Consider the following 25,959-nt stretch of genomic DNA (forward strand, 5'->3'; position numbering starts at 1 on the left):
AAACTCGGGTTTTTTGTCCTGTAAACTCAAGAAAATCGACCGTAGAACCCACATTATTTCAGACATTAAATATATTGTGTTAAGGTTGGGGACCACGAGATGGCGGCACATTTGAGCCGTCTCTCTTCACTGCGTACCGCTTAATTAGTGATAGCCTTGGGCCATCTGTCTCTGATTGGGTACCAGTGGAGATTGAACTGCCCACTCAGTCTCCAAAAGTTAGATAGGGCTAAATGGCCTCGCCTACTCCCGTATACGGGAATAAAAAAGGCGTTAGCTGATTTTTTTTTTTTTTATATAAATATTATTTTACACAATTTAGAATGACAATTTCCCAGCTTTTAATGACATTCTTACTATCCCTAAAGGCTGGGAAATTGTCATCCTAAATTGTGTAAAATAATATTTATATATCAGAAGTTTATTTTTCACTTGGTTAGACTATAATAAATTTAGTTTAATCCTTTTATCCAAGTGTAAGCAAACAAAGTTTACGCCTGAAAATATCTTCAGGACTGAGGTAAGGTAGTGCAACACCAAGCAACTTTGAGCAAAGGTGAACCAAGCTCTCATCACTCCCTGTCTCAGTATCTCCCATAATGCAAAACACATCTCTCCTTAATGCATAGGACCTCCCCTTAATGCATAGCAGTATACATGTCTGCAAGGAGATGTACTTTGCATTATGGGAGATACTGAGACAAGGAGTGATGAGAGCTGGTCCACTTTTGCTCGGAGTTGCCAAATGTTTATATATGTTATCTCATTTTAATGTCATTTTTTTTTAAAACCCAGATATATTTTAATGTAATTCTACAACATGCTACTACACGCATAGAGGGATTCCACTGTAAGCATGTGCCCTAACTGTATGCAATTCCTAGTATTGTTTGAATTAACTGTACTGAAGATGTCCTACGATACTTAGGACGAAATATTTACTTATTAAAAATCTTACTACTGTTGTTACATGTGTGTGTTTAATCATAAATGCTCCACAGGTTTCATTATACAACAAATAGACTGTATATCTAATTATAAGAATAGGCTAGATGGTAATTTGTTATGTCTATACATAAATGCCAGGAGCATCATAAAAAAGGCTGAGTTCATTGCTTTATTGAATACAATGTGGCCTAAGATTGTTGGCATTAATAAAACCTGGTTATCAGAATGAGATATGGTAACTGGGATCGAGTGTAATGAGTATACTATTTTTAGGAATAACAGAAGAGATAGGAGAGGAGGGTGGGAGCTACTAATGATATCAGATCACTTAAGTCCAGTTAGGGTAGAAACACAAGAAAACAATGATGGTAACAATGTCCCAGGTGAGTTTGAGGCTATCTGGTGTGAAGTGGAGGCTAACAAAATGAAATATATGGTGGAGAGTTGCTACTGAACTGGCTGCTCAGTTGCAGGAGACAAGGAAATGCATCGCCAATTTAGCCTTATGGTTACTAAATGAGGGATCATTATGGGTGACTTTAATTATTCAAACATTGATTGGGAGGGGTACTTAAGGGTCAAAGCTGTATAACTGAGAAAAGACCTCCACATAGACTTTAAAGGAATGTGGAGAACCGATCAGGGCTTCTGACCTAATAATCAATCCTCACCTTCTCGCGGTGCACCCTGTTAGGTATCTACCTGGATACTGAACGAACGAGAATGGGCTGGTAATTTGAGATTTAGCTGACCAAATTGTATTCTTATAGGCTTAAATCACATTATTAAATGATGGTACAACATGATAGAATTTCATGCTGGCTGGGGTGTCACCCGGTTAAACAAGGCCCCTGTTGTTTTCGTCAGGAAACCAGAGCGAACAGCAAAAAGTCAGCTACTGGAACTAATCCTAAAACACACCCTAACTCAATATCACCACAACTGAAGATCGGTACTATCAACACAAGAAGCCCGAATGGCAAAGAAATAAAGCTAGCTGAGGAATTAGATAAGTACCAGATCGACATAACAGGGGTGACTGAAGCAAAAAAGACAAAAACTGGTGAGATCTTTCTGAGCAATAAATATAAATGTTATATTCGGTCAATGACAATCAAGGAAAAGAAGGAGTAGCCATAGTATTCAACACTAAACACGAGGCTAATCTTCTTGAATGGCAACCAATTACAAGTAGAGTGATGTGGGCAACTGGACAATGAGACTTATTTGTGCCTATGGTCCCACAGAAAGTTCTCCTAAGGAAGAAGTGGAAGAATTTTTTGAGGCTATAGAGAAAGCAACTGACACAATGAAAAATCAGTCCTTGTTGGGCATCTAAATAGCAGAATAGGAAATTGTCAGACATACAAATATATTCTGGGAAAATTTGGAGACCAGAGCAAAGCCAATAATAATGACAAATACTTGTTGAATTTCTGCTCAGGACATGGACTGGTTATTACTAACAACATGTTCCAGCATAAAAATATGCACAAATTCACATGGAGAGAAGAGGCAAGGAATAAGAAAAGTCTCATCGACTATGTTATTGTTTATATGATGTTTTCTCTCTGTTGCAGGACACCAGAGTGTACAGAGGATTTGAAATTGGAAGTGATCACTATTTAGTCTTGAGCAGGATAAAATTTAATATTGAAAAGAATAACATGTAAGAAAGTTTTAAAGCGAATTAAAGTTGAGCAGCTCTCAGGTGTGAACTGTAGACTAAAATACACAAAGATTATTGAAGAAAAAATGAAAGAGTTTGAGAACAGGAACCAAACTTTAGATATTTTGTGGCAAACCTTGAAGAAAACCCTAACTGATTCAGCCAGAGAGGCATGTGGTTAGGTTGTCTGCAAGGATAGAAAAATTAGAACTTCATTGTGGACACAGGAAGTTAAAGAGGCAGTGAAGGAAAAGAAGAAAGCATATCAAAAGTTCCTGGCAAATAAGTTAGCTTGTGCTCTTAGAGAATAGAGACAAATGTAAGAAAGCTAAACAGTGTGTAAAACTAGCTAAAACAAAAGTCATGGGAGGACTTTGCAAGAACATAGAAAATAAATATCAAGAAGGTGGTAAGATATTCTGGAGGTTGTTGAAGAAGCTTAGAAATGGAGAAAAGAGTGCTGCAAAAGGGGTTAGAGATGATAAAGATGAATCGAAAACGTGAGAAAAAGATATCCTTGAAGTGTTGAATAATTACTTTGAAAAATTGCTAAATGAAACAAGCAGTGATAGCACAGTGGTAAAAAACACTCAACAGGCATATAGTCAGGAATACATATCCATACTTGAAGTAGAAAAAGCCATCAAAGGCTTGAAATGTGGAAAGGCAGCAGGAGTAGATGATATTCAACCAGAAATGCTGAAGTATGGTGGTATAAAAGTCTTGCAGTGGCTGCACTGCATAGTTCAGAAGGTCTGGACAGAGGGACAAATTCCTGATGATTGGAGTAGAGCTCTCATAGTACTAATATATAAAAAGGGAAATAAAACTTATTGTGAGAATTACAGAGGTATTTTGCTACTTAGTGTTCCCTGCATAGTTCATAAAACTTATTGGAGATGTTAATGTCAGCTCCTTGTTTTATGCGGATGAATACATATCCATACTTGAAGTAGAAAAAGCCATCAAAGGCTTGAAATGTGGAAAGGCAGCAGGAGTAGATGATATTCAACCAGAAATGCTGAAGTATGGTGGTATAAAAGTCTTGCAGTGGCTGCACTGCATAGTTCAGAAGGTCTGGACAGAGGGACAAATTCCTGATGATTGGAGTAGAGCTCTCATAGTACTAATATATAAAAAGGGAAATAAAACTTATTGTGAGAATTACAGAGGTATTTTGCTACTTAGTGTTCCCGGTAAGATTTATGCCAGTATACTTGAGAAACAGTTGAGAAGGATTGAGGAAGAGAAGCTTGGTGAGGAACAAGCTGGATTCAGGCCAAATAGAGGCTGTCAGGATCAGATTTTCACTTTATGACAAATAGTTGAAAAGTCATGGGAATATAACAAAGATCTGTATTTAAGTTTTGTCGATTTGGAAAAGGCATATGACAAGGTGGCAAGAGAGAAGCTATTCAAAATACTACGTTTGTATGGTGTCAGTGGATCATTATATCAAGCAATACTAAGTCTTTATTTGAGTTGTAAGTCAGCAGTTAGAATTGAAGCAAGTACAGGGAGATGGTTTAATGTTAAATCTGGTGTCAGACAAGGATGTACATTATCATCTCTGTTATTCATTATCTATATGGATTACATTATGAAGAAAAGTGCTATTAAACCTGATATCAAAATTGGAGATGTTAATGTCAGCTCCTTGTTTTATGCGGATGATGTTATACTTGTAAATAAATCCACTACAAGCCTGCAAGATTCCCTGATTAAATTGAATAACTGTTGTGATAGATATTGTATGAAGGTCAGCAATAACAAGACAAAAATAATGAAAATAGGCAGAAGCATTGTGAATGGAGAAACTATAAAACAAGTAAAACATTTCAGCTACTTAGGCACAATTTTTGGTGAAGATGGTAAATTAAATATGGAAATAGACAACAGAATCAACAAAGCTGGTATGTTAAGAAGTCAACTGAATAAATTTATATGGAATAAGAGAGAAATTAGTCAAAACACTAAATTAGCTGTATACAAGACAGTGTTCAAACCAGTTTTAACTTCTGGATCTGAGAGCTGGGTCAGAAGTAAAAGACTTGACCAAAGACTAGAGACATCAGATACGAGTCCTGACAAAGATTAGTGGTGTGAACAGATGGCATCAATGGCAATATCATGATATTAGGAAAGAACTTGACATTGTTAGCATCCAGGAATGTGTTAACAGAGCTAATCTCAGATGGTATGAACACTTAAACAGAATGGGAGAGGAAAGATTAGCAAAACAAGTGTTCTCTGCCAAGGTTGGCATGAAAAAGACCCAGAGGAAGACCAAGATATAGGTGGATTGATATAGTAAAAAGTGCCTTAGAAGATAGAAATATAAGATCTGACAATGTAGCTTTGACAGGTATCAGATTGATTTGGCAAAAAATTCTAAGTAGGAAGTTAGTAATGATGTAAATTTTTCATGTAGTACTATCATATCCTGTACACCCCTTGAGGGTAAATGTCAGGAATTTGATGATGATGAACATTGATTGAGTAGAAGGGAAATCTCATGATAAGAATGAAGAGGAATTTACTGAATTGTTGCAAGACAACTTTCTCAAGCAGCATATGGAAAAAGCAATCGAGGTCAAAAGAGTGTTAGATTTGTTCATAGCGTCAGAAGGGCAAATAGTTAAGAACATGACTATTTTACCACCAGTTGGTGACAGTGATCATGCAGTGCTTTCTTAGGAAGTATCTAATTATTAAGAACTACTAAGCTGGAAATTATGATCAACTTAGAATACTATTGTTGGTCCCATAGTATTTACTGAATGGGGAAAAATGTCAGCAATGCATGAGAATACTTGAAAAAGTGCTTCAATGAGGTTGTATCTGAATGTATCCCAAGTGTTTGAAGAATAAACTGGTTGGGAGTGAAATGGATGTGCAACCTTATTGATATTCACAAGAAGATGATTATGTGGAAAGAATATCCTGAAAATAAGAGTGAGAGGAGTTATGAAATATTATTATTATGGGTATCTCCATGGAGTCAGTAGACTTATTGCAGAAGACCCAAACTATCAAAACAATATCTATCATATCTGTTCTTGAATTCATTTACAGATGAAGAACTCACAAATGAGTCAGGCAATGCATTCCACTCATTCATCATCCTCCAGGCAAAAAAACCCCATTAACCACACTTTTCCTTAATTTCCAGGGATGACCTCTTGTTCTTCTATCACTATCACACAGCTGAAACATTTCCTCTGCATCAATCTTATAAAACCTTTTAGTAATTTTAATGTTTCTATCATATCCTCTCTTCTCTGCCTATCAACCAACCTCTGCAATCCATAAGCTCTCAATCTATCAAACTAGGGTGCATTTTTTACATCACTCACCAACTTAGTCACTCTCCTCTGAACCCTTTCCACAACCTCTCATCTCCAAGGAATCCAGGTGACCAGACCTGAGCACAGTAATCCAAATGTAGAAGTATCAACGCTTTATAAAGGAGAATAATAACCTCTTTATCTCTGGATGTTAGTGTGTTCCTCAATAACCAAGTAATCCTATGTGCAATTTTGGACACCTTAGCAATATGTCCCCTGACCTTCATCTCCCTATCTACCAACACCCCTAAGTCCCTAGCCTCATCAATCTCTTGGGGTACTGTTCCATCAATGTAGTACACAGCTGGTAATCTTTTAATCCCAAAATGCATAAGTTTACACTTTTCCACATTGAACTGACATCCATTTCCTTTTGCCCATTTTACCAGCTTATTTAAATCATCCTGCAAAACTCTCAACATCAAGCTTGATTTTTTATTGTGCTACCCAACTTTCAGGTTTCTTATGTTGATAGTACCGATCTTTAACTCTGGTGATGTTGAGTTGGGGTTTTTTTCAGATTTGTTCCAGTAGCTGACTTTTCGCTGTTCACCCTGGTTCCCTGGTGAAAACAACGGGGGCCTTGTTTAACCGGGCGATGCCCCAGCTAGCATGAAATTTTGTCATGTTGTACCATCATTTTGTAATTTGGTTTAAGCCAATAAGAATTACAATTTGGTCGGCTAAATCCCAAATTGCCAGCCAAATCCTCGTTCATTCAGTATCCAGGTAGATATCCAACAGGGTGCACCACGAGAAGGTGAGGATTGGACATTAGGTCATAAGCCCTGGTTGGTCCTCCGCATTCCTTTAAAGGCTATGTGGAGGTCTCTTCTCAGTTATATAGCTTTGACCCTTAACAGTGAAAGAATGGATGTGCAAAATCAGGGAAACTAAAGCTATCAGAGAGGATGAACTATGCATGTGTGAAAGCTTTTTTGAGATGACTGGGTGAATGTGAAAAGAAAGGTAATAGAATGCTGAATACAGTTTCTCAGGTCTCAATTCTGAATGCTACATAGGAATGAGATTGTAATGCATGTATGCTAATGCCAAAAGTATCAGAAATAAAGGATAAGGAGTTTTTTGCATTAGTTGGCTGAAACTGGAAAAAAATTATAAGTATTCATAAGAATTCTGGTAGATAGGCTTATATGTTGATTGCTCATATTATTATTTTTTTTTAGAAATAACAATGTATACTAAAATATTAATTATAAAAACTTCAATTAATACTTTCCTATATATCGGCAACATTACATTGCCATCATCAGGGTTCACAAAAAACAATGATATGTGCATGCAGGCACTAACACTGATGAGGCTGAAGAAAAGGCAACAAGTCAGGCCTAGATTCTAAATGGTGCCCCTAGTGGGCTAAATTGGGTAGTCTTGGCCAATGGACTGAAAATCTGAGGATTAATGCTTTCCCAATTTGGGGCAGTCTCATGCACCCAAATTTGTTGAGGTTTGAAAAGTTTTTCAGGACTGAGACAGATTTGAGGAACAGCTTTTCATATTTGTATTTGCTGCGGTGTAATAGAGCGGCCTTCTTCAAGCATAGGATATGCTTGAAGGCCGCTCTTCCAGCATAGGATATGGCGGGTGTCCAAAACATGGTCTGCAAGTCCTAAGTGGCTGTATTGGTGGAACCGGATGTAGTCCTTGTGTTCAGAAATTCTGATGTTGGCTGTAGCAGGACAGTTTGCAACTGCAAGGGACCTAGCAGACACCTGGTATGTGTCTACTAGGGAATGTGGTTGGTCTTTGGTGGAACGGATAAGGGATCCCAATTTTCTATGTGGTCTGTAAGTGGTTGTAAGGTTGTATTTCCTTAGGATTTCTTCTATCCTCAGGATAGAAAAAATCTTTCTATCCTGAAATTTGGAAAAAAAAAAGTTATTCATAAGACTTAGTAAACAAAGGAAGATATTTTCAGGGAGGATAAAAAGAACAGAACAGTATGAGAGAATCAGCTAATGACAAAAGAAGTATACTGCAACCAGCAAAAGTAATTCAGCAAGAAGGTAGAATCAAGGATTGCAATACATCTGAAGCTATTTTGTGGTAGAGAATTTGAAGTCAGAAAACATATTGCAAAAGTGAACAAAATATCTCAAAAGGTATATAAAAAGGGAAATAAAACTGAATGTGAGAATTACAGAGGTATTTCCCTACTGAGCGTTCCTGGCAAGATCTATGCAAGTATACTTGAGAAATGGCTGAGAAGAATTGTGGAAGAAAAGCTTGGTAAAGAACAAGCTGGATTCAGGCCAAACAGAGGCTGTCAGGATCAGATCTTTACTTTACGACAAATAGTCGAGAAAGCATGGGAATATAACAAAGATCTGTATTTAAGTTTTGTCGATTTGGAAAAGGCATATGGTAAGGTGCCAAGAAAGAAGCTATTCAATACGCTGCAGTTATATGGTGTCAATGAGGCATTATATCAAGCAATACTTAGTCTTTATTTGAGTTGTAAGTCAGCAGTTAGAATTGAAGGAAGTACAGGAAGATGGTTTAATGTTAAATCTGGTGTGAGACAAGGATGTACATTATCCCCTCTGTTATTCATTATCTATATGGATCACATTATGAAGGAAAGTGATATTAAACATGATATCAAAATTGGAGATGCTAATGTCAGCTCTTTGCTTTATGCGGATGATGTTATACTTCTAAATAAATCCGTTACAAGTCTGCAAGATTCTCTGACTAAATTGAATAGCTGTTGTAATAGATATGGTATGAAGATCAGCAATAAAAAGACAAAGACAATGAAAATAGGCAGAATCATTGAAAATGTCAACTGTGTTGTGAATGGAGAACCTGTGGAACAAGTAAAACATTTCAGCTACTTAGGCACAATTTTTAGTGAAGATGGTAAATTAAATATAGAAATAGACAACAGAATCAGCAAAGCTGGTATGGTGGGAAGTCAATTGAATAAATTCATATAGAATAAGAAAGAAATTAGTCGGAACACTAAACTAGCTGTATACAAGACAGTGTTCAAACCAGTTTTAACTTATGGATCTGAGAGCTGGGTCAGAAGTAAAACACTTGACCAAGACTAGAGACCACAGATATGAGAGTCCTGAGAAAGATAAGAGGCGTGAACAATGGCAATATCATATTAAAAACTATTAGGCTATTAGGAAGAACTTGACATTGTCAGCATCCAGGAATGTGTTAGCAGAGCTAATCTCAGATGGTATGGTCACTTGAACAGAATGGGCGAGGAAAGATTAGCAAAACAAGTTTTCTCTGGCAGGTTGGCAGCAAAATGACCCAGAGGAAGACCAAGATATAGGTGGATTGATACGGTACAAAGTGCCTTAGACGATAGAAATATAAGATCTGATAATGTTGGAGTCTTGACAAGTAACAGACTGATTTTGGAGGAAAATTGTAGATAGGAAGTTAGTAATGATGTAATTTTTTTCATGTAGTACTATCATATCCTGTACACCCCCTTGAGGGTACATGGCAGGAATTTGATGATGATGATGTGGTCACTTAGATGTCAAGAACCATAGTGAAAAGTAAAGGAAGTTATTAATCTTCTTCATAATGTTTTAAATGACCACATGAGGACTATGCACAGATTTGATTGCCTGAGTTTCCTGGGGTGGTAAAAGGGAAGAGTGGATTCAAGTGACTAAAATGAGGGCTAGCTTGTGGATTGTTCCCAAAAAAAGGATAAACTGATGGTTTGTGAGTTATAAAGTTTAGCCAACATGCAGAAAACAGGGGTTATTATAGAAACATATACGTTAATAAATGGGCTTTCCAGAGTATATGCTAAAGAAAATTTCCAATATATGACTGGAAAGTTGTGCAAGAGTGTGATTAGAGAGAGTTTAAAGACTAGTTTTTGTTTGTGGAATGATAAATAAGTGAAACGGGTAGGCAGCAGTGATTGTAAGACTTCGTCAGTAAAAGCTTCAGTTATTATGAAAGATATGATAAACATCATGACGGCTAATGTGAGCCTCCCATGATGAGTCTTTGGACTCAATGAAGATTCCTGTGTAAATAATAACAGCAATAATAACATTTGAAGGATAGAAGCAACTGATATCATACCTAATGTGATCAAGTGATATACTGCAAGTCTATTCATCTGAAGCATTCCAATTGTTCATTCAGCATTTGCATCACACAAGTAAATTATGGCATCAAGAACACATATCTCTCTGATGGAATATAACATTTTGGCAAAACAGTGTGTTATAAATCTCATTGCTTGTTACCTGTTGTTTACAACAGGTAAACTGAATATTCATATGTTATGCCCACTGAAGGTGCTAGTTTCTTAATAAATTAATCACATCCTATAATGTGATAGACTATCCTTCATTGTAGAGCTGTTTTCAAAACATTATTGATGACTTATATTAGGAAGACTATCAAATAAGAAATTTAATTTCAATTATCATTAAAATACTTTAGAAAAGTTATCAGAACAAAACATTTATTTAGAATTGTACAGCATTTTACAATTTATTTACTTACATGAAATCATACCACTATAAAACTAAAAACAAACAGTAGCATACCTGAAGTCGTTCTATGGGATCTTCTTGCTGCTTTTCTTGTTCCTTTATTAAATATTCTTTTTTATAGCTCTTTAATTTTTTTACCTGGAATGTATGTACATTATATAAAAATTTATTGTGAGCTATTTATTTAAACTATCACATGTAACTACATGTAGCCATGCTAAATAAATAACTGGTTTCTGTAAATCTGGTATTTAAAGGACAATTTCCCAAGAATATGCTAAGCAAAAATTAAAGAAAGCAAACTGATGAGCTTAGATTATAAATGACAATTCTGTTGATGACATCTTAAATAATACTGAAGAAGCAGCAAAGGCTTTCAAAGCCATTACTGAAAAATTTTTTTAAGCTCTGTTAATAGTAACAATTACAGAGATCTTATGCGATATATCACACTAATACAAAGCAATATGATGCGACATGCCATTAAACATCCATTTTCTGCATTCACATTCAGATTTCTTTTCTCTTAACTTGGGTGTTGTCAGTGCAAGCATAAATAATCTCACATGATGTACTTGTTTGGAATAATGGTAACTCAGGCAGGTGCAACTCCAGTATATTTGATTTTTCTTTAACACGTTCATGTCAATTATAGGATGCACCTGCTTAACAATGACTGACCAAGTGCTAGCATCCACACTCCACGTATTTGTACTGTGTAATAGATCCTATGAATTTGATATTTTTCAGTTATGTATTGATTCGTAATCTAAGCTCGTTTGTTTTAGGCTGTTATATGTATATTCATCTAACCCAGAAGAAGCCATCAGTTAAGGTGGCGAAAAAACTAGTCATATCAAATTTCCGACCAATTAAAAACTAATTTTCAGTTATCTTATTTAAGATCATAGGATAAGTAAGCCCTTCCATATAGTTATTTAAACACATTTCACAACCCGATCCCTTTCCATTTATTGATAAGTTTTTTTTTTTTTTTAAATTATGCCCATCATAAATGCAAATATGAAAGTCTAGAGTTTATAGGATCACAGATTCTTCATTTCACCCCCAGATACTTATAACACAAGCACACATATAATATCACAGATGTAAATTATTCATAATCCATTTTACAGTACTGAAAGTATTTTTATTCATTCCTATTCTTTCTCTTCCTTATATCTACTATTGATTACATCTTTTAGTAAATCAAGTATAGTAACTAATAATCAAATATATCATTCTCTTTAATTGTTTTTTAACAATAATTAAAATCAACATATCCCCCCCTCCCCTGCTATACGGGATTAGTTACAATCGAAGGAACAGTCACGAAAAATGGCGTGTCCGACAACACGCAGCAATAGTACCGTGGTAATTCTGCTCGCTTCAACAGATGGTTAGGTTCATGGTGAGAGAGAGCTACAATCACCCCGACGTGTTAAACCAACCACTGATGCTAGCTATAAAAGGAAGATTTTGTAAACTGTAAATAAATTTGTAAACTTGGACTCACAAGGAAACCTTGGAATCACTTGGAATCTAGAGAAAATTGACTGATACAGCCAGGGAGATGTGTGGTAAAGATGTTTTTAAGGATAGAAAAATCCAAACTTCATGGTGAATTCAAGAAGTTCAACAGGTTCTGGAAAATAATAAAGTATATTCAGCATTCCTAGCATGACAGAATACAAAGTAAAAAAAAAAAAAAAAGTAAGAAAGTTATGTGACAAAAACAAAAACCATGGGAAGACTTTGATAAGAACATAGAAGATAAATACCTGGAATATATTTTGAGACCCACAAAAGTGAAACGTGTTTCCTGTTGTTTGGCAATTTTTTATTCATTTATAATCTGTCTTATGACAAAAATATCAGTACAGTACCCTCTACCAGTAAAGCGCCAGTGCATGTCTGGATGAAGGCAATGCTCTTCTCTAACCTCATAGTTATAATTTTACTTAATAACCTACTTAATAATAAAGAAAAAATCATGAAAGTAGACAGTAACACAGAAAACATATTGTGCATTCTCAAAGGAGATCCTGTAAAGCAAATAAAATATTTCATCTCTTTAGGTACAATTTTCAATGAAGATTGCAAATTATGGAAAGAAACTGAATAAAGGTAGTATGGTAAGGAGTTACGTGAATAAATTTATATTGAATAAGAGAGAAATTAGTCAAAACACTAAACTGGCTATATTAGGTGATAGTTTTCAGGGAATTTTGCTGCTTTTCCTGGTTTTGAGATTAAGGTTACATCAGCTACTTAACATTGTGCTGGAAAATAGTGGTACCTTAATGCTGCATTAATAATAGCAACAATGTGCATTACAGCTTTATGCAGGAGGAGTTTAATGATTTTATTAGAAATCCCATCTAGACTTGGTGCTGTCCTCTTCTTAAGTTTTGATGACTTTGTGTACCTTAGTGGGAGATGTTGGCTGCATGGAGTTTTTGTACTTGTATTTTAGTGTACAATGTACTACACTATTTCTCTCAGCAAAAGCTTCAAATTTGTCTTTATCATGGTAAACCAGACAACATTCACCATGGATTGGCAGGAGGGATTTATGGTCTGTGTATTGAGCTTTGGTCCTTTGTGTTTCAGTACTGAAGTTTTGTCTAATGCTGCTGATCTCAATAGTTCTTAAGTAGAAATCGAATTTCATTCAGAGCTCTTGGGCACTTATCAAGTACTCTGTTTTCTTCATGGATGAGATTTTTAACCTCTTCTGGAAATCAGTCAGAGTTTGTGTGTGGCTTATCTATGGTGGCAGCTGTTAATGCAGTTATCTGCTTTTCCAAGCTCAAAATTGAGTCATCAGTGATTGGAAATGGGCCAACAGATTTGTGTAGAGTGATCATTAGTTTTGTCCAGTTGGAGTATATAGAATTCCTAGAATTAAGACGTTCCTGGTAGTATCAAAGTCGTTGAGGGTTTTAACAGCATAACTACAAACTGTTTCAGTTTGTAGTTATGCTGTTCCAGGCTGAGTACTTAGCATTCAGGTCTCCTGCTATTAGCACAACTGCTTGGTTTGTGTCCAGAATTTCAGTTAAGTTTGCTTCCAGTAACTGTTTGAATACATATATATATATATATATATATATATATATATATATAAAACTCTTCAACATCAAACAGGAACTGCTGGTGAAAAAGAGATTATGGTAGAGATATAAGGAGAGAGACTAGTATGGTGAGGAAGGCAAAACTGGAATATGAAAAGAGATTGGCACTAAGATCCAGAGAAAATCCTAGGGAATTTTTTAGCTATGTGGCTGGTAGGAGGAGAAATGATTGTGGAATAACGTTGTGGGATAGAAATGGGAAAAGAGTGACTGATGCAGAAGACATAGCGAAGTTGTTCAACGAGCACTTTATTGGAATATTTCATCCTGGAGGAGAAGGTTTTAATACTAAGGGGTAGGGCAGGTTCGAAGTTAAGAGGAGTGTATTCCAAATACTGAGTATTCTGGATGTCAGTAAAGATGTGGGACTAGATGGTATTTCATCATGGGTTTTGAGAGAATGTGATAAAGCTGACAGCTCCTTTGACCTAGCTTTCATTGAAAGTCTGGCTATGGGAAAGGTACCCAAGGAATGGAAGGAAGGTAAGATAGTGCCATTTGCATAAAGGTGGTAGCAGACTGGAAGTGTCTAATTATAGGCCAGTTTGTGTGTCATCAGTAGATGACAAGGTCTTGGAGAAATTAGCGAGGGACTAGATACAGCATTGGACAGATGAGGGTAATGTTATCTGTGCGAAGCAACATAGATTTGTTAAGGAGTGCTCTTGCTTTAGTTGAAGAAGCTATGGACCTGTGTGTTTATGTTAGAAAAAATTAGGTGTGAGAGTTAAATCAAGGAGGGAAAACTGGTCCTGGTTGGCAAGAGGAATGTTGTTAAAAGGGAGAGAACAGAATGGTATTTTTTTCTTTCTAGAGATGAGACAGGACTGTATTTTGATGGCATTAAAATTCTCCAGTTTGTATTCACCCCACTCGTGAATGGTAAGGAGATTGGTTAAATAAGATCTTGAAGTACGAGTTACCTAAGTATTATAAAATTTTGACAATGAAAAAGAGGAGTGGAGAGTATTGTCATAAGCAAAGCTATGAAGAGAACTGGATGTCAGGGAGAGAAGATTATTAATGTATAGGAGAAAGGGTGTAAGTGACTGTATACTGAGCCATGGGATTCGCCAGCATTAACTGAGAAATCTGATGAAAGGAAACCATCTACCATAACTCACAGAGAGGAAGCTAGCAATTAATTCGCAAAGGCGGAGGGGGAAGAATTCCACAGGATGATAGCATGGTAAGAAGGCTATGATGCCGGACATCAAATGCCCTGGAAATATCAAGAACAATTAATTGAATTTCTCCAAACTTGTCCATGGTCTGCATCCAAAGGTGAGTGAGATCGGCAAGGAGATCTGCTGTGGAAGAAGAGTTGCTAAATAAAGATAGCATACTGAAAGTTCCTAACATATAGGTTGGCAGTGTTAAAAGAATTTGGAGAAAAATGTAAGAGAGCTAAGTTATGTGTAAAAGTAGCTAAACAAAAGTCATGGGAAGACCTTGTTAAGAATATAGAAGATACATATTAAGGTGGCAGAAAGTTCTGGAAGCTACATAAAAAGCTTAGAAATGAGGAAAAGAGTAGCATAAAATAAATTTAAACATGATAAAGGTGGCATGAAAACTGAAGGTAAGGATGTATTAGATGTTGAGAGTAATTACTTTAAAAGAACAAAAAATACAAGCAGTGACAGAACAGTAGTAAAAAATATTCAAGAGGAATGCAAAAGAAGTACTTATCAATATTTTAGAGAGAGCTATCAAAAGCCAGAAATATTGAAAAAGCAGCTGGAGTATATGATATTCAAACAACGATATATAGGTATAAAAGTTATGTGCTGTACATTGTGTATTTCAGAGAAATTAGTGAGAAGGTCAAATTCCAGTCATCTGGAATTTGATAAATCCAATCTATAAAAAAGGAGAATAAAGCTGAATGTGACAATTACATAGAAATTTCTCAAACTATCAAACTTAGCTCTCTGCTTTATGCAGATGATGTTACTTTAATTACTTTAAAAGACTTAAAAAAAAAAAAAAGCAGTGACAGAACAGCAGTAGAAAATATTCACGAAGAATGCAAGTAGGAATACAAATCAATACTTGAGATAGATCCAGTGCAAGTTTCTAGGATTCTCTAACTAAATTGCATAACAGCAGTAATAAATTTGGCATTAAAATACAATGAAATTAGCAATAAAAAGACCAAAACTATGAAACTGTAAAATCTCTTGTGGTGAAAAATATTTCTATTTTTCACCACAAGAGATTTTACAGTTTACAGAAAAATAGAAATATTTTTCACCCATATCGATTTTTACATAGGCCACAAAATACTTATAATTAAAAGTGTATATAACCTACTGTAATGTAATAAATTTTGCAATATAATGTTAGAATAACTGAATGTAGAACCACAAGCAACTGAAACTAATAAGATCAGACAGGATTAGGCTAGTAAACTGAAGGGCAACAACTGGCTCAAAGGTCACCAGATTATATAAGTTTTGATGCCAAAACCTAACATAAGCGTGGGTGATAAGGGCACCTCCAGTAAATCCAGGAAGTTTTGGAAGGAAGGTCAAGGGATGGCAAATGATATAAAAGGTGGATATTGAGGAACAAAAGTGCTCTCTCTCTCTTATTTTTTTGTTCCTGTGGCAAGCTTTTCGAGGGGAAGAGTAGGGCCCTGCGAGCGGTAGTTCTGGAGATCATGGGAATTCGCTGGTAGAAAAGGCCATATTACAAGATACCCTTCTGTAAAATTTTTTGATGAATGTACCGATTCACATGCATGCTGATTTGTCACAGCTGAACTAGTTCCTAACATCACCGAAGAAATGCAGTACTGTTACAAGGGAGGAAATCGCCAGACGACTACCGTCGGATAGTGACTGATCATAGCCATAGTGCAAGATTAAGAAAAGAAACCAGGGAATTCACCCTAAACCCTTCAGGATCCAGGACTGTACATGATCATGTGTACAGATGATAGATGTTGATTCTGTTTAACTAATGGCATAATGCGTTGAAGAGGTCAGAAATCTGAACGTCAGTTTGAATGTGTATAATAGATATTGTAATCTTGAATAGTGCTTGTGTTGTATAATGCTTAGAACGTGTATAGTATAATTTTGCCTTTTATTATTTGTAATGAGAGTAAGGTTAAGTGTGCTAAAATCCATCCATGTGTCTAATAAGTTGAGTGTAAATAATTTCTTTGTCTAATGCTTTTAGTGAATTATTTTAATGACTGTGTGGAGAATCAGGCACGTGATATGTCCTATTTCCTTTGTATATTAATCGTCTTAGTTAGAATAAACATGTTTGGTTTTGTTAATAGCTTGCCTGATCTTTGTTAGCCAATGCACTGTCTCATAAAAACAAATCGAACCTGTGTGACCTAAGTGAAGTAACAGCTACGACCGAGTAATTCAGAGTTGCTTGAGATAAAATTGATTTAAGGGCTATTATACGTGCTTAGCTAAATTATTCTCTTGTATGTAAAGGAAAGACAGAAAATTGTTCTACACGACCCTTAATGGCGCAGTCATAAACAAAAATAAATTTTTAAGGATTAATACATTTGAATTATAGCAATGTAGATTAAGGGTTTGGTCCCAGGCAGAGGCTTTTCCTCAGTCTACGATACTAGCATGCGTGAGAGAATACTTTACAGTACTGAAAGGGAGGGGGGGGGAAGTGAGCTAAGTAGATTACAAAAGGACTAAAGTCAAACCATAGTATTATACGTGAGTTAGAGATTAGAGCATATAGGCATTTTGTTCAAGCTTAGGCAATCATGAAAATAACAAAGTAAGAGGGGAAATACATAGAGTAAAGAAGTAACATAATAAACAATATAATAAAATATAAAACTATAAATTACAAAACATTACAAAACCAGGCAGGAATTTAGGAAATTTCAGCTACATTCTCAATGGAGAAACTATAGAACAAGTAAACCATTTGTTATTTAGACACAATTTTTAGTGATGTCAAATTTAATTTGGAAATAGATGACAGAATAAGCAAAGCTGGTATTGTATGGCTGGGGAGCCAACAAAATAAATTTATATGAAATAACAGAGAAATTAGTCAAAACACAAAGCAGTATACTGGACAGTGTTTACATCAGTTTTACGTTATGAATCTGAGAGTTTCATAACGTAAAACTTTGTTAGAAATAAAGCACATAATCAAAGATTAGAGACAAGAGATATGAGAATCCTGAGAAAAATTAGGGGCCTGAAGAGATGGCATCAATGGCAGAATGATATTAAAATTGAAGATATTATCATTATTAGTATTCAATAATGTGTGAGTAGGGCTAATCCCATTTAAACAGAATAGTAGAGGAAAAGGTTAGCAAAACAGTTGATGCCAATTTGAAATGAAGAACATTCAGAGGAAGACCAAAAGTTAGATATGACAACAGTGGAGTGCTGACAAGTAATAGACTAATTCAGAGGAAAATTGTTGATAATGCAATTTTAATCATGTAGTAGGGTAATAAGCAGCCAGTAACTCACCCCCACACACCATATTGAGAAACCAATGATATATATATATATATACAGGGTCTGAAAACTGCATTTGTCTACTTGTCTGTGACTAGCGAAAATTTTTAGTTGAGTACAAATGTGAAGAGAAGTTTCAGTTTAATCATCACTCATGTAATGTTAATTCGGTTTCATGTTTTATGCCATAAATAGTTTCTGAATGTTTACCTTACTCATGGAATCTAATAAGGAATGCTGGTCATTTACAATGGCCTGTTTTGTTGATTATCCTCATTTTGTCATAAAAGAATATCTGAGTAGGAAGAGAATAGGATACATATGCATCATTTTATCATGACATGGTAACCTAAAATAGATATGATGCAGGCAGAGGCAATTTGATTATTTCTTACTCAGTGATGCAGAAATTGACCATTAATAGCAGATATTGATCACTGAACTGGCCTTGATGTGTATAAACATCAATCATTATATGGATGTGAAGTGTACATTGAAGTTATTATAACATTTGGATTATTTTTTAAATTACCAGTAGTACCAAAAAACCAGTATTTTTGTATCAGTACCAGTACTTGAATACTGGAAAAAAAAATGACAGATTACATATATGAAGTGCATAATTTGGATATATTTCATCCATGCAGCTGTTAATGAGTGTTACAACTTGAAAAGTTGAGAAAGAAGTATTTATTTTCCGAAAATATTCTTCATATTGATTATGACAGGGATAGAAAAATAAGAACACCATGATTGAGATGTTAAAGCAGAGGTCACCATAAAAGAATACAGAGAAAGATTTAAAAGCTAAGCCATGTATAAAAGCAGCTGAACAAGAGTCATAGGAAGACTTTGGTAAGAATATAGAAAAGAAATATCAAGGCAGCAGCAAAATGTTCTAGAGGTATTGAAGAGGATTTCAAATAGAGGAAAGAATATTGAACAAGGAATCAAAGATGATAAAGATGACATGAAAACTAAAGGTAAGAATAGGGAGGATATTTTATGGAGGGTGAGAAAAGGACATGAGAGCATCCTTGGAAGCTGAGAATGAAGGCCACTAAGAAGGGGATGAAGGCTAAATTTTTCTCTCAGAGGGTGGTGCATGATTGGAATGGATTGCCTTCGGATGTTGCGAGTGCAAGCAGTGTGAATGAATTCAACAATAAGTATGATAGCTGGTGTGTGTAGTATGTGGCCTCCCTCTGAGTCTCTGACTCCCTGGATGTCTCTCTTAATAATAATAATATTCTAGATGTCTGGAGAAATTATTTTTAAAGACTGTTAAATGAAACAAGCAGTGACAGAAAAGTAACAGAAAATTTTCAAGAGGAATGCAATCTATAAAAAAAAAAAAGGGAATTACTGAATTCCTGAATGAGAATTACAGAGGAATTTTTCTACTAAGTGCTAAAGGTAAGATTTATGCAAGCATTCTTAAAAAGAGACTAAGAAAAATTGTGGAATAGAAACTTGGAGAACAAGCTGATGTTCAGGACAAACAGATGTTGTCAAGATCAGATTTTCACTTTCTGACAAATAGTTGAGAAATCATGGGAAGATCTGTGCTTAAATTTGTAGAGCTGGAAAAGCATGAAACAAATAAGATGCCCAGAGAAAAGCACATTTCAAAATGCTACAACTTTATGGTATAAACAAACATTATACTGAGTCATACATAGTCTATATTTAAGTTGTATGTCAGCAGTTAGAACTGAAGGAAATACAGGAAGATGACTTGAAGTAAAATCAGGGGTAGGACATGGATGCACACCATCTCCACTATTATTTGTCATCTATATGGATCACATTATGAAAGAAAGTGGCATTAAAACTGATATTATAATTAGAGATATCAAATTTTGCTTTATGATGATGTACTCCTAAACACATCCAGTGAAAGTCTCTAAGATTCTCTAACTAAATTGCATAACAGGTAATTTAGTTTCAGCTATTTTCAGAAGATGGCAAATTAAATTTGGAAATAGACAACAGAATAAGGAAAGCTGGTAAGGTAGAGAGTCAGTTGAATAAATTTATGTGGAATAAGAGAGAAATTAGCCAAAACACAAAACTAGCAGTATATAAGTTTGTGTTCAAGCCAGTTTTAGGTTATGGATCTGAGAGCTTTATTAGAATAAAGCACTTGTTCAGACTAGAGACCATATATATGAGATTTCTGCAAAAAATTAGGAGAGTAAACAGATGTTATCAATGGCATACTCATACTAAAAATGAATAATAAAAATGAGCAGGGCTAATCTAAGGTAGTATGACCACTTAAATAGTGGCCATACCACCTTAGGAAAGGTTAGCAAAACAGGTGTTTGATACCATAATGGCAGAAAGAAACCCAGAGGAAGGCCAAGGTCTATGTGGATTAATTCAATCAGAAGTGTCTTAGAACCATGAAACATAAAATAAGACAATACTGGAGTGCTGACAAATAATAAACTAATCTGTAGAAAAATTGATGACAGATTTGTAATAGCCTCTGTAGCTCAGTCGGTACAGACAAAGTCCTTTGGTCAAAAAGACCTGGGTTCAATTCCCATCAGTGACATGAGAAACCTTTATCTGGTCTCTTTCGGTGAAAGGTGAGTTAGTTGGTCTCATACAGAGATAGGGTTTTTTTTCACCCAACAACTAGGGTTTTTCAAAATCATTTGTCTGTTCTGGTTTTTCAAACCAGAACAGACAAACCAGCTCCGTAAACACACACACCTACAGACATAGGACACTCTGGGGAGGTATAGGCCAACCACCTTATCCTTGAGTATGGTTACAGCTACAAGAATACTTATCTTGACACTGTAAAAGGCAAAAGAGGAGGATTAAGGGAAAAAAAAAAAAAAGAAGAAAGATTAGTAATAATAATAATGTAAACTTAATCATGTAATGCTATCATAGTAGCCTAAACAGCCCTTGAGGGTACATATCAGGAAATTGATGATGATTTTGACCTAAATATTTTCTGATTGCTTTTGAGTTGTTACTGTGATGTGAAATTGCAGACTGTTTATCTGAAATGTTTTGATGCCAGTCAGAATTCAGAAATGTACCAATGTTGTCATATGTGTAGACCTAACTTTTTTTTTCTTTCTCTCTTGAAAGTGTCTATGATACCAAATATTTTCACCATTTGTTTTTAATGGCTAGAAGTAATTCAAGGAATATTAAAAGTGTTAGAAACAAAAATGTAACAAAAAACAGTATCATTAATAAAATGCCATGAATTTTTTCTTCACAGACTGGTAAACACTAATATTTTAAAGGTATCTGTGACATAATGATCAAAAAACAACAACAAAAAAATGATAACCACAGTAATAAACTTTAATGAAAAGCACAGATTTTCTGTACCGAAATTAACAGTATATCATCAGTGAGTGGAAACAACAAACGATTCAAAGACCAGGAATACAAGGTAAATAGAACAATCAGTTACCAATTAAAATGTGGCTGCATGCTGGTGAGAGAAAATTTAATTTTTTTTGTTCTTTTTACAAATTTTTAAGCACTATACACACATGCATTTTTTTAAAATAATTTTTCAAGCCCTATGTACACACACACACATATATAGATATACAGTTTCTCAAACAATCTCTCTCTCTCTCTCTCTTTCTATATATATATATAAATAACACTTTCCTTAAAAATTGCTATAGTGAGCACACCATCACCAGACTACTCAAGCAACATGAGACGACCAGAGAAATTTCTAATGAAGAAGAAAACAGAGGAATTCATCATACTCCCATATATTAGCTCTGTTTCCATAAAACTAGCAAAAATACTTAAGGAATATAAAATCAAAGTACTATTTACCACCTTTATCAAGATGAGATCATTAATAAGATCCACAAAACCTCGACATAGCCCACTTCAATATCTGGGTGTTTATCGGCTATGATGCAACTGCCGGTCATCTTACTATGGATAGACCGAAAAATCAATTGAACAATGGATTGAAGAACACGTTTGAGATGTTGAATACCATAGAAATGAAGCCTTAGCTTTGTCATCACATGTGCTCTCTTCAGCTGACCCACAAGACACGTCGCAAATGAGACATCCAAGTTTTATGGGATAAATCAGAACTATTACACCGTTGCTATGATACAACAGAAAGAAAAATATGAGAATCTTTGGGAATAGTATTAGATCCAAAATATTTAAATATTAACCAAAGTATTAACTTTTCTGAATACATTCTAGCCTTCATTAGTTAAGCACATTTACATGCTTGACTAATGAAGTAAACACGTAAGCACGCGAAAAGGTGTAAACACGCAGAACGTTCAGAACAATTAGAAATAATTTTGGGATGAAACGTTGTGTTACTAAGTAAATGAATGTTATTATTAAATTATTCTGCCTTATAAACTAATCAAATATTTCATGAACTGGCAAAGTTTACATATTTTTAAATAGATAGATATACAGTTTTTTTTTTTTGCCAAACAATGGTTACTTTCTAAGCAGGAAATGCTGCTTCCATATGTTAACAAAAGTGCTAGTATGTGGCACCAGTACATACAATCCCCAAAAATGCATTGTGTATACACACACACACACACTGCATATGCAGGAGACAAATGTCAGTACATGCCAAAAAAAAAAAGATTTATCCCTGTGTGATGATTTGTATATTACTGAGGGTAAGGCTGGCAAGCTGAGATGCTTTATATATAATTCACTACTTTATATATATATATATATATATTATTGTTCATCTTTACTCGGTAGAAAATATTATATTAGTTAGAATGACTATATACCGAGAATGAAAAACAACAAGGTTTAATATTAAGATACAACTAGTTTCGTTAAATGATTCAACTTCTTCAGGTATCACAGACGAAGAATTATACAAAAAATGACAGAGACATGATAAAATAACATCAACAGATCTAGTATAAAAGACAATAGTGCATTTTAAAAACAGGAATGCAAGCTTGAGTTTCAAATTAAAGTTGACTATGTGCGTGAGCTGCCATGAGTGCGCCAATATTGAACAGAGGCAATGTGTGTGTCACAGAGATTGAAGCTAAGGCTGTTGTTAATATGGGATGAATCTAGTGAAATTTCTCTAGATTCGATGATCTTTCTTTCGAGTTCATCATAACACACATGGATATTAGAAGTTTTTGGCCAGTCTGTGAGGTGTTGGCAGCCTTCATCCGAGTTAGTAGAGAAGAGGACGTGGCTCTGGTCCTATTGTAGGAAATGTCTCTCTGGTGTTCTTCCATACGCAAAAGGATGGATTTAGCTGTCTGGCCGTAATATGTTTTTCCACATTCACACAAAATTTTGTAGACTCCTTGATACTGAGTAAGGAGAAGTTTCACTTTAGGTTTACTTAGTATGGAGCAAAGTTTTGGAAACGTAGTGAAGCAAGTACTAATGTTGAATTTCTTAAGAATTTTTGCTAGTTTTGGGGAGAGAGAGAGAGAGCTGATGTATGGCAATGAAATAAAAGCTCTTGGGGGGGGGGGAAGAATCATCAGAGCAATGGAAAGAGAAAAATTTATCAATCTGTTTAAGAGAGAAACCATTGTTGACAAAAGTCCTTTTAAGTAAATGGAGTTCATCAAAATCAAAATCTCAATCAAAATTGAGATTTTGATATTTTCAGCGCATCTCGTAAGTTTTAAGTCCAGAAAGAAGAGACAGTCGTTGGATTCCAGTTCGAAGGTAAAATTGATATTTTCATGAAACTTGTGGAGGTGGTCTAGAAACAAATTGAGGTTGTTGATACCGTGTTCCCAGATGAGGAATATATCGTCTATATAACGATACCAAATTTTTGGTTTAGGAGTAGAGGAATTAATTGCTTTTTCTTCAAAATCCTTAAGAAATATATCGGCAAGAATCAGAGAGAGCGGACTGCCTACAGCCAATCCTGAGTTTAGTTTGTAGATCTTTTTTTCGAATTTGAAGTATCCAGAATTTACACAGTGAGAGAGTAAGGAAAAGAATTTCTTGGATAGTTTGTTCTGGAGAAGATGGAGGACTTCTTGAGTAGGTACATTCGTGAAGAGGGAAACTATATCAAAACTTGCCAATAAATCTGATTTGTTAAGTTTGATGTCTTTGATTTTTGACACAAAATCAGCCAAATTTTTTATATGAGATGAGGAAGTTCCAGATAGGCTTTTTAAAAAGGATGCGAGGTATTTAGATAGGTTGTAAGTAGAGGAGTGTATGCCTTCAACGACTGGTCTGAGCAGAGAGTTTAATTTATGCATCTTAGGGAGTCCATATAATCGTAGGATTAGTGTATGAAGCGACCTGAGGGAAAGACGGATGTTTCGTGGTAACTCTGAGGTGGTTTTCAGTAAATTTCACTATTTAATTTAGAGAAAGTGTCACTGTTTAGTAGTTCCAAAATTTTGTTATGGTAATCAGATTTGTCTAAAATGACAGTGGCATTCCCTTGTCTGCAGGGAGAATAATGATGTCATTATTATTTCTTAAGTCTTTAATGGCTGATCTTTCAGAATGAGAAATGTTGTCTGAAGGCAGTCTTGCATGATTTATGGTGAATATAGCTTCCATACGAAGAAGGTTAGCTTCTTGGTTTGGTAATAAGGATGCAGCTTTTTCTATCTTGGTTAAGAATAATTCTTTAGGTATGGAGGTAGGAGCGATAACAAAATCGAGACCTTTAGCAAGTATATTTTCTTCTGCCGATGAAAGTGCATGGGAAGAACTATTAATTACAACTTTTTTTTAGGAGTCTACAAGATTTTGTGTGAATGTGGAGCACTATATTATGGCCAGACAGCTAAATCCATTCTTTTGCATATGGAAGAACACCAGAGAGACATTTCCTACAATAGGACCAGAGCCAGCGCTCTCTCTAGCCACATTCTCTTCTCTATTAACTTGGATGAAGGCTGCCAACACCTCACAGACTGGCCAAAAACTTCTAATATCCATGTGTGTTATAATAATATCTTCTAATATCCATGAACTCGAAAGAAAGATCATCGAATCTAGAGAAATTTCACTAGATTCATCCCATATTAACAACAGCCTTAGCTTCAATCTCTCTGATGCACACATTGCCTCTGTTCAGCATTGGTGCACACGCACATAGTCAACTTTAATTTGGAACTCAAGCTCGCATTCCTGTTTTTAAAATGTACTATTGTCTTTTATACTAGATCTGTTGATGTTATTTTATCATGTCTCTGTCATTTTTTGTATAATTCTTTACCTGTGATACCTGAAGAAGTTGAATCATTCAACGAAAACTAGTTGTATCTTAATATTAAACCTTGTTGTTTTTCATTCTCGGTATATAGTCATTCTAACTAATTTATATATATATATATATATATATATATATATATATATATATATATATATATATATATATATATAAAGTAGACGCACTTCTACTTTAGGAGAATCTCCAATAGGAGATTCTCTGACATATCTTCTTGCCAAACTACTAAGGGGCCTAACAAGACAATCACCAATATTATCCTTGATGAACATGATATTTTAGCATGCTTTGATATAGTCATTTTGTTTACCAATGTTCCTACTGATTATCTACTTCCACTGCTTCAAAATAAATTCTCTAAGCAGGTTATGGAACTCCTCAAACACTGTATTTCATCTGAATACTTCAAATATTAAAATACAATATACAAACAGAATTCTGGTCTAGCCATGGGCAATCCTCTTTTGCCAGTTTTAGCAAATCTTTATATGGAAACATTTGAAAACAAGGCTCTAGAAGAATATCATCATAAACCAAAATTATGGAAAAGGTACATCAGCGATATATTCTCAAGTCTGGAACCATGGGCTAACTTCACTCCTGCTTTTTCATGAGTACCTGAATCATCAACATCCTAA

The 25,959-nt window shown here is 35.1% G+C and overlaps 1 protein-coding gene across 1 annotated transcript in view; it reads right to left on the reverse strand.

The window, feature by feature from the left end:
* The window catches only part of LOC150092305 (rab GTPase-activating protein 1-like), a 323,417-nt gene that overhangs the window by 46,470 nt on the left and 250,988 nt on the right, over nt 1–25,959 (reverse strand). The window contains exon 20 of the mRNA XM_090414840.1: nt 10,527–10,610. Within this exon, the coding sequence (XP_090270966.1) occupies nt 10,527–10,610 (84 nt within the window). The remainder of the gene's footprint in view (nt 1–10,526; nt 10,611–25,959) is intronic.

The sequence above is a fragment of the Typopeltis vanoorti genome, chromosome 26 (genome assembly GCF_054136105.1).
Source record: "Typopeltis vanoorti isolate ZY-2024b chromosome 26, IOZ_Tvanoo_1.0, whole genome shotgun sequence".
Taxonomy (NCBI): Eukaryota; Metazoa; Arthropoda; class Arachnida; order Uropygi; family Thelyphonidae; genus Typopeltis; species Typopeltis vanoorti.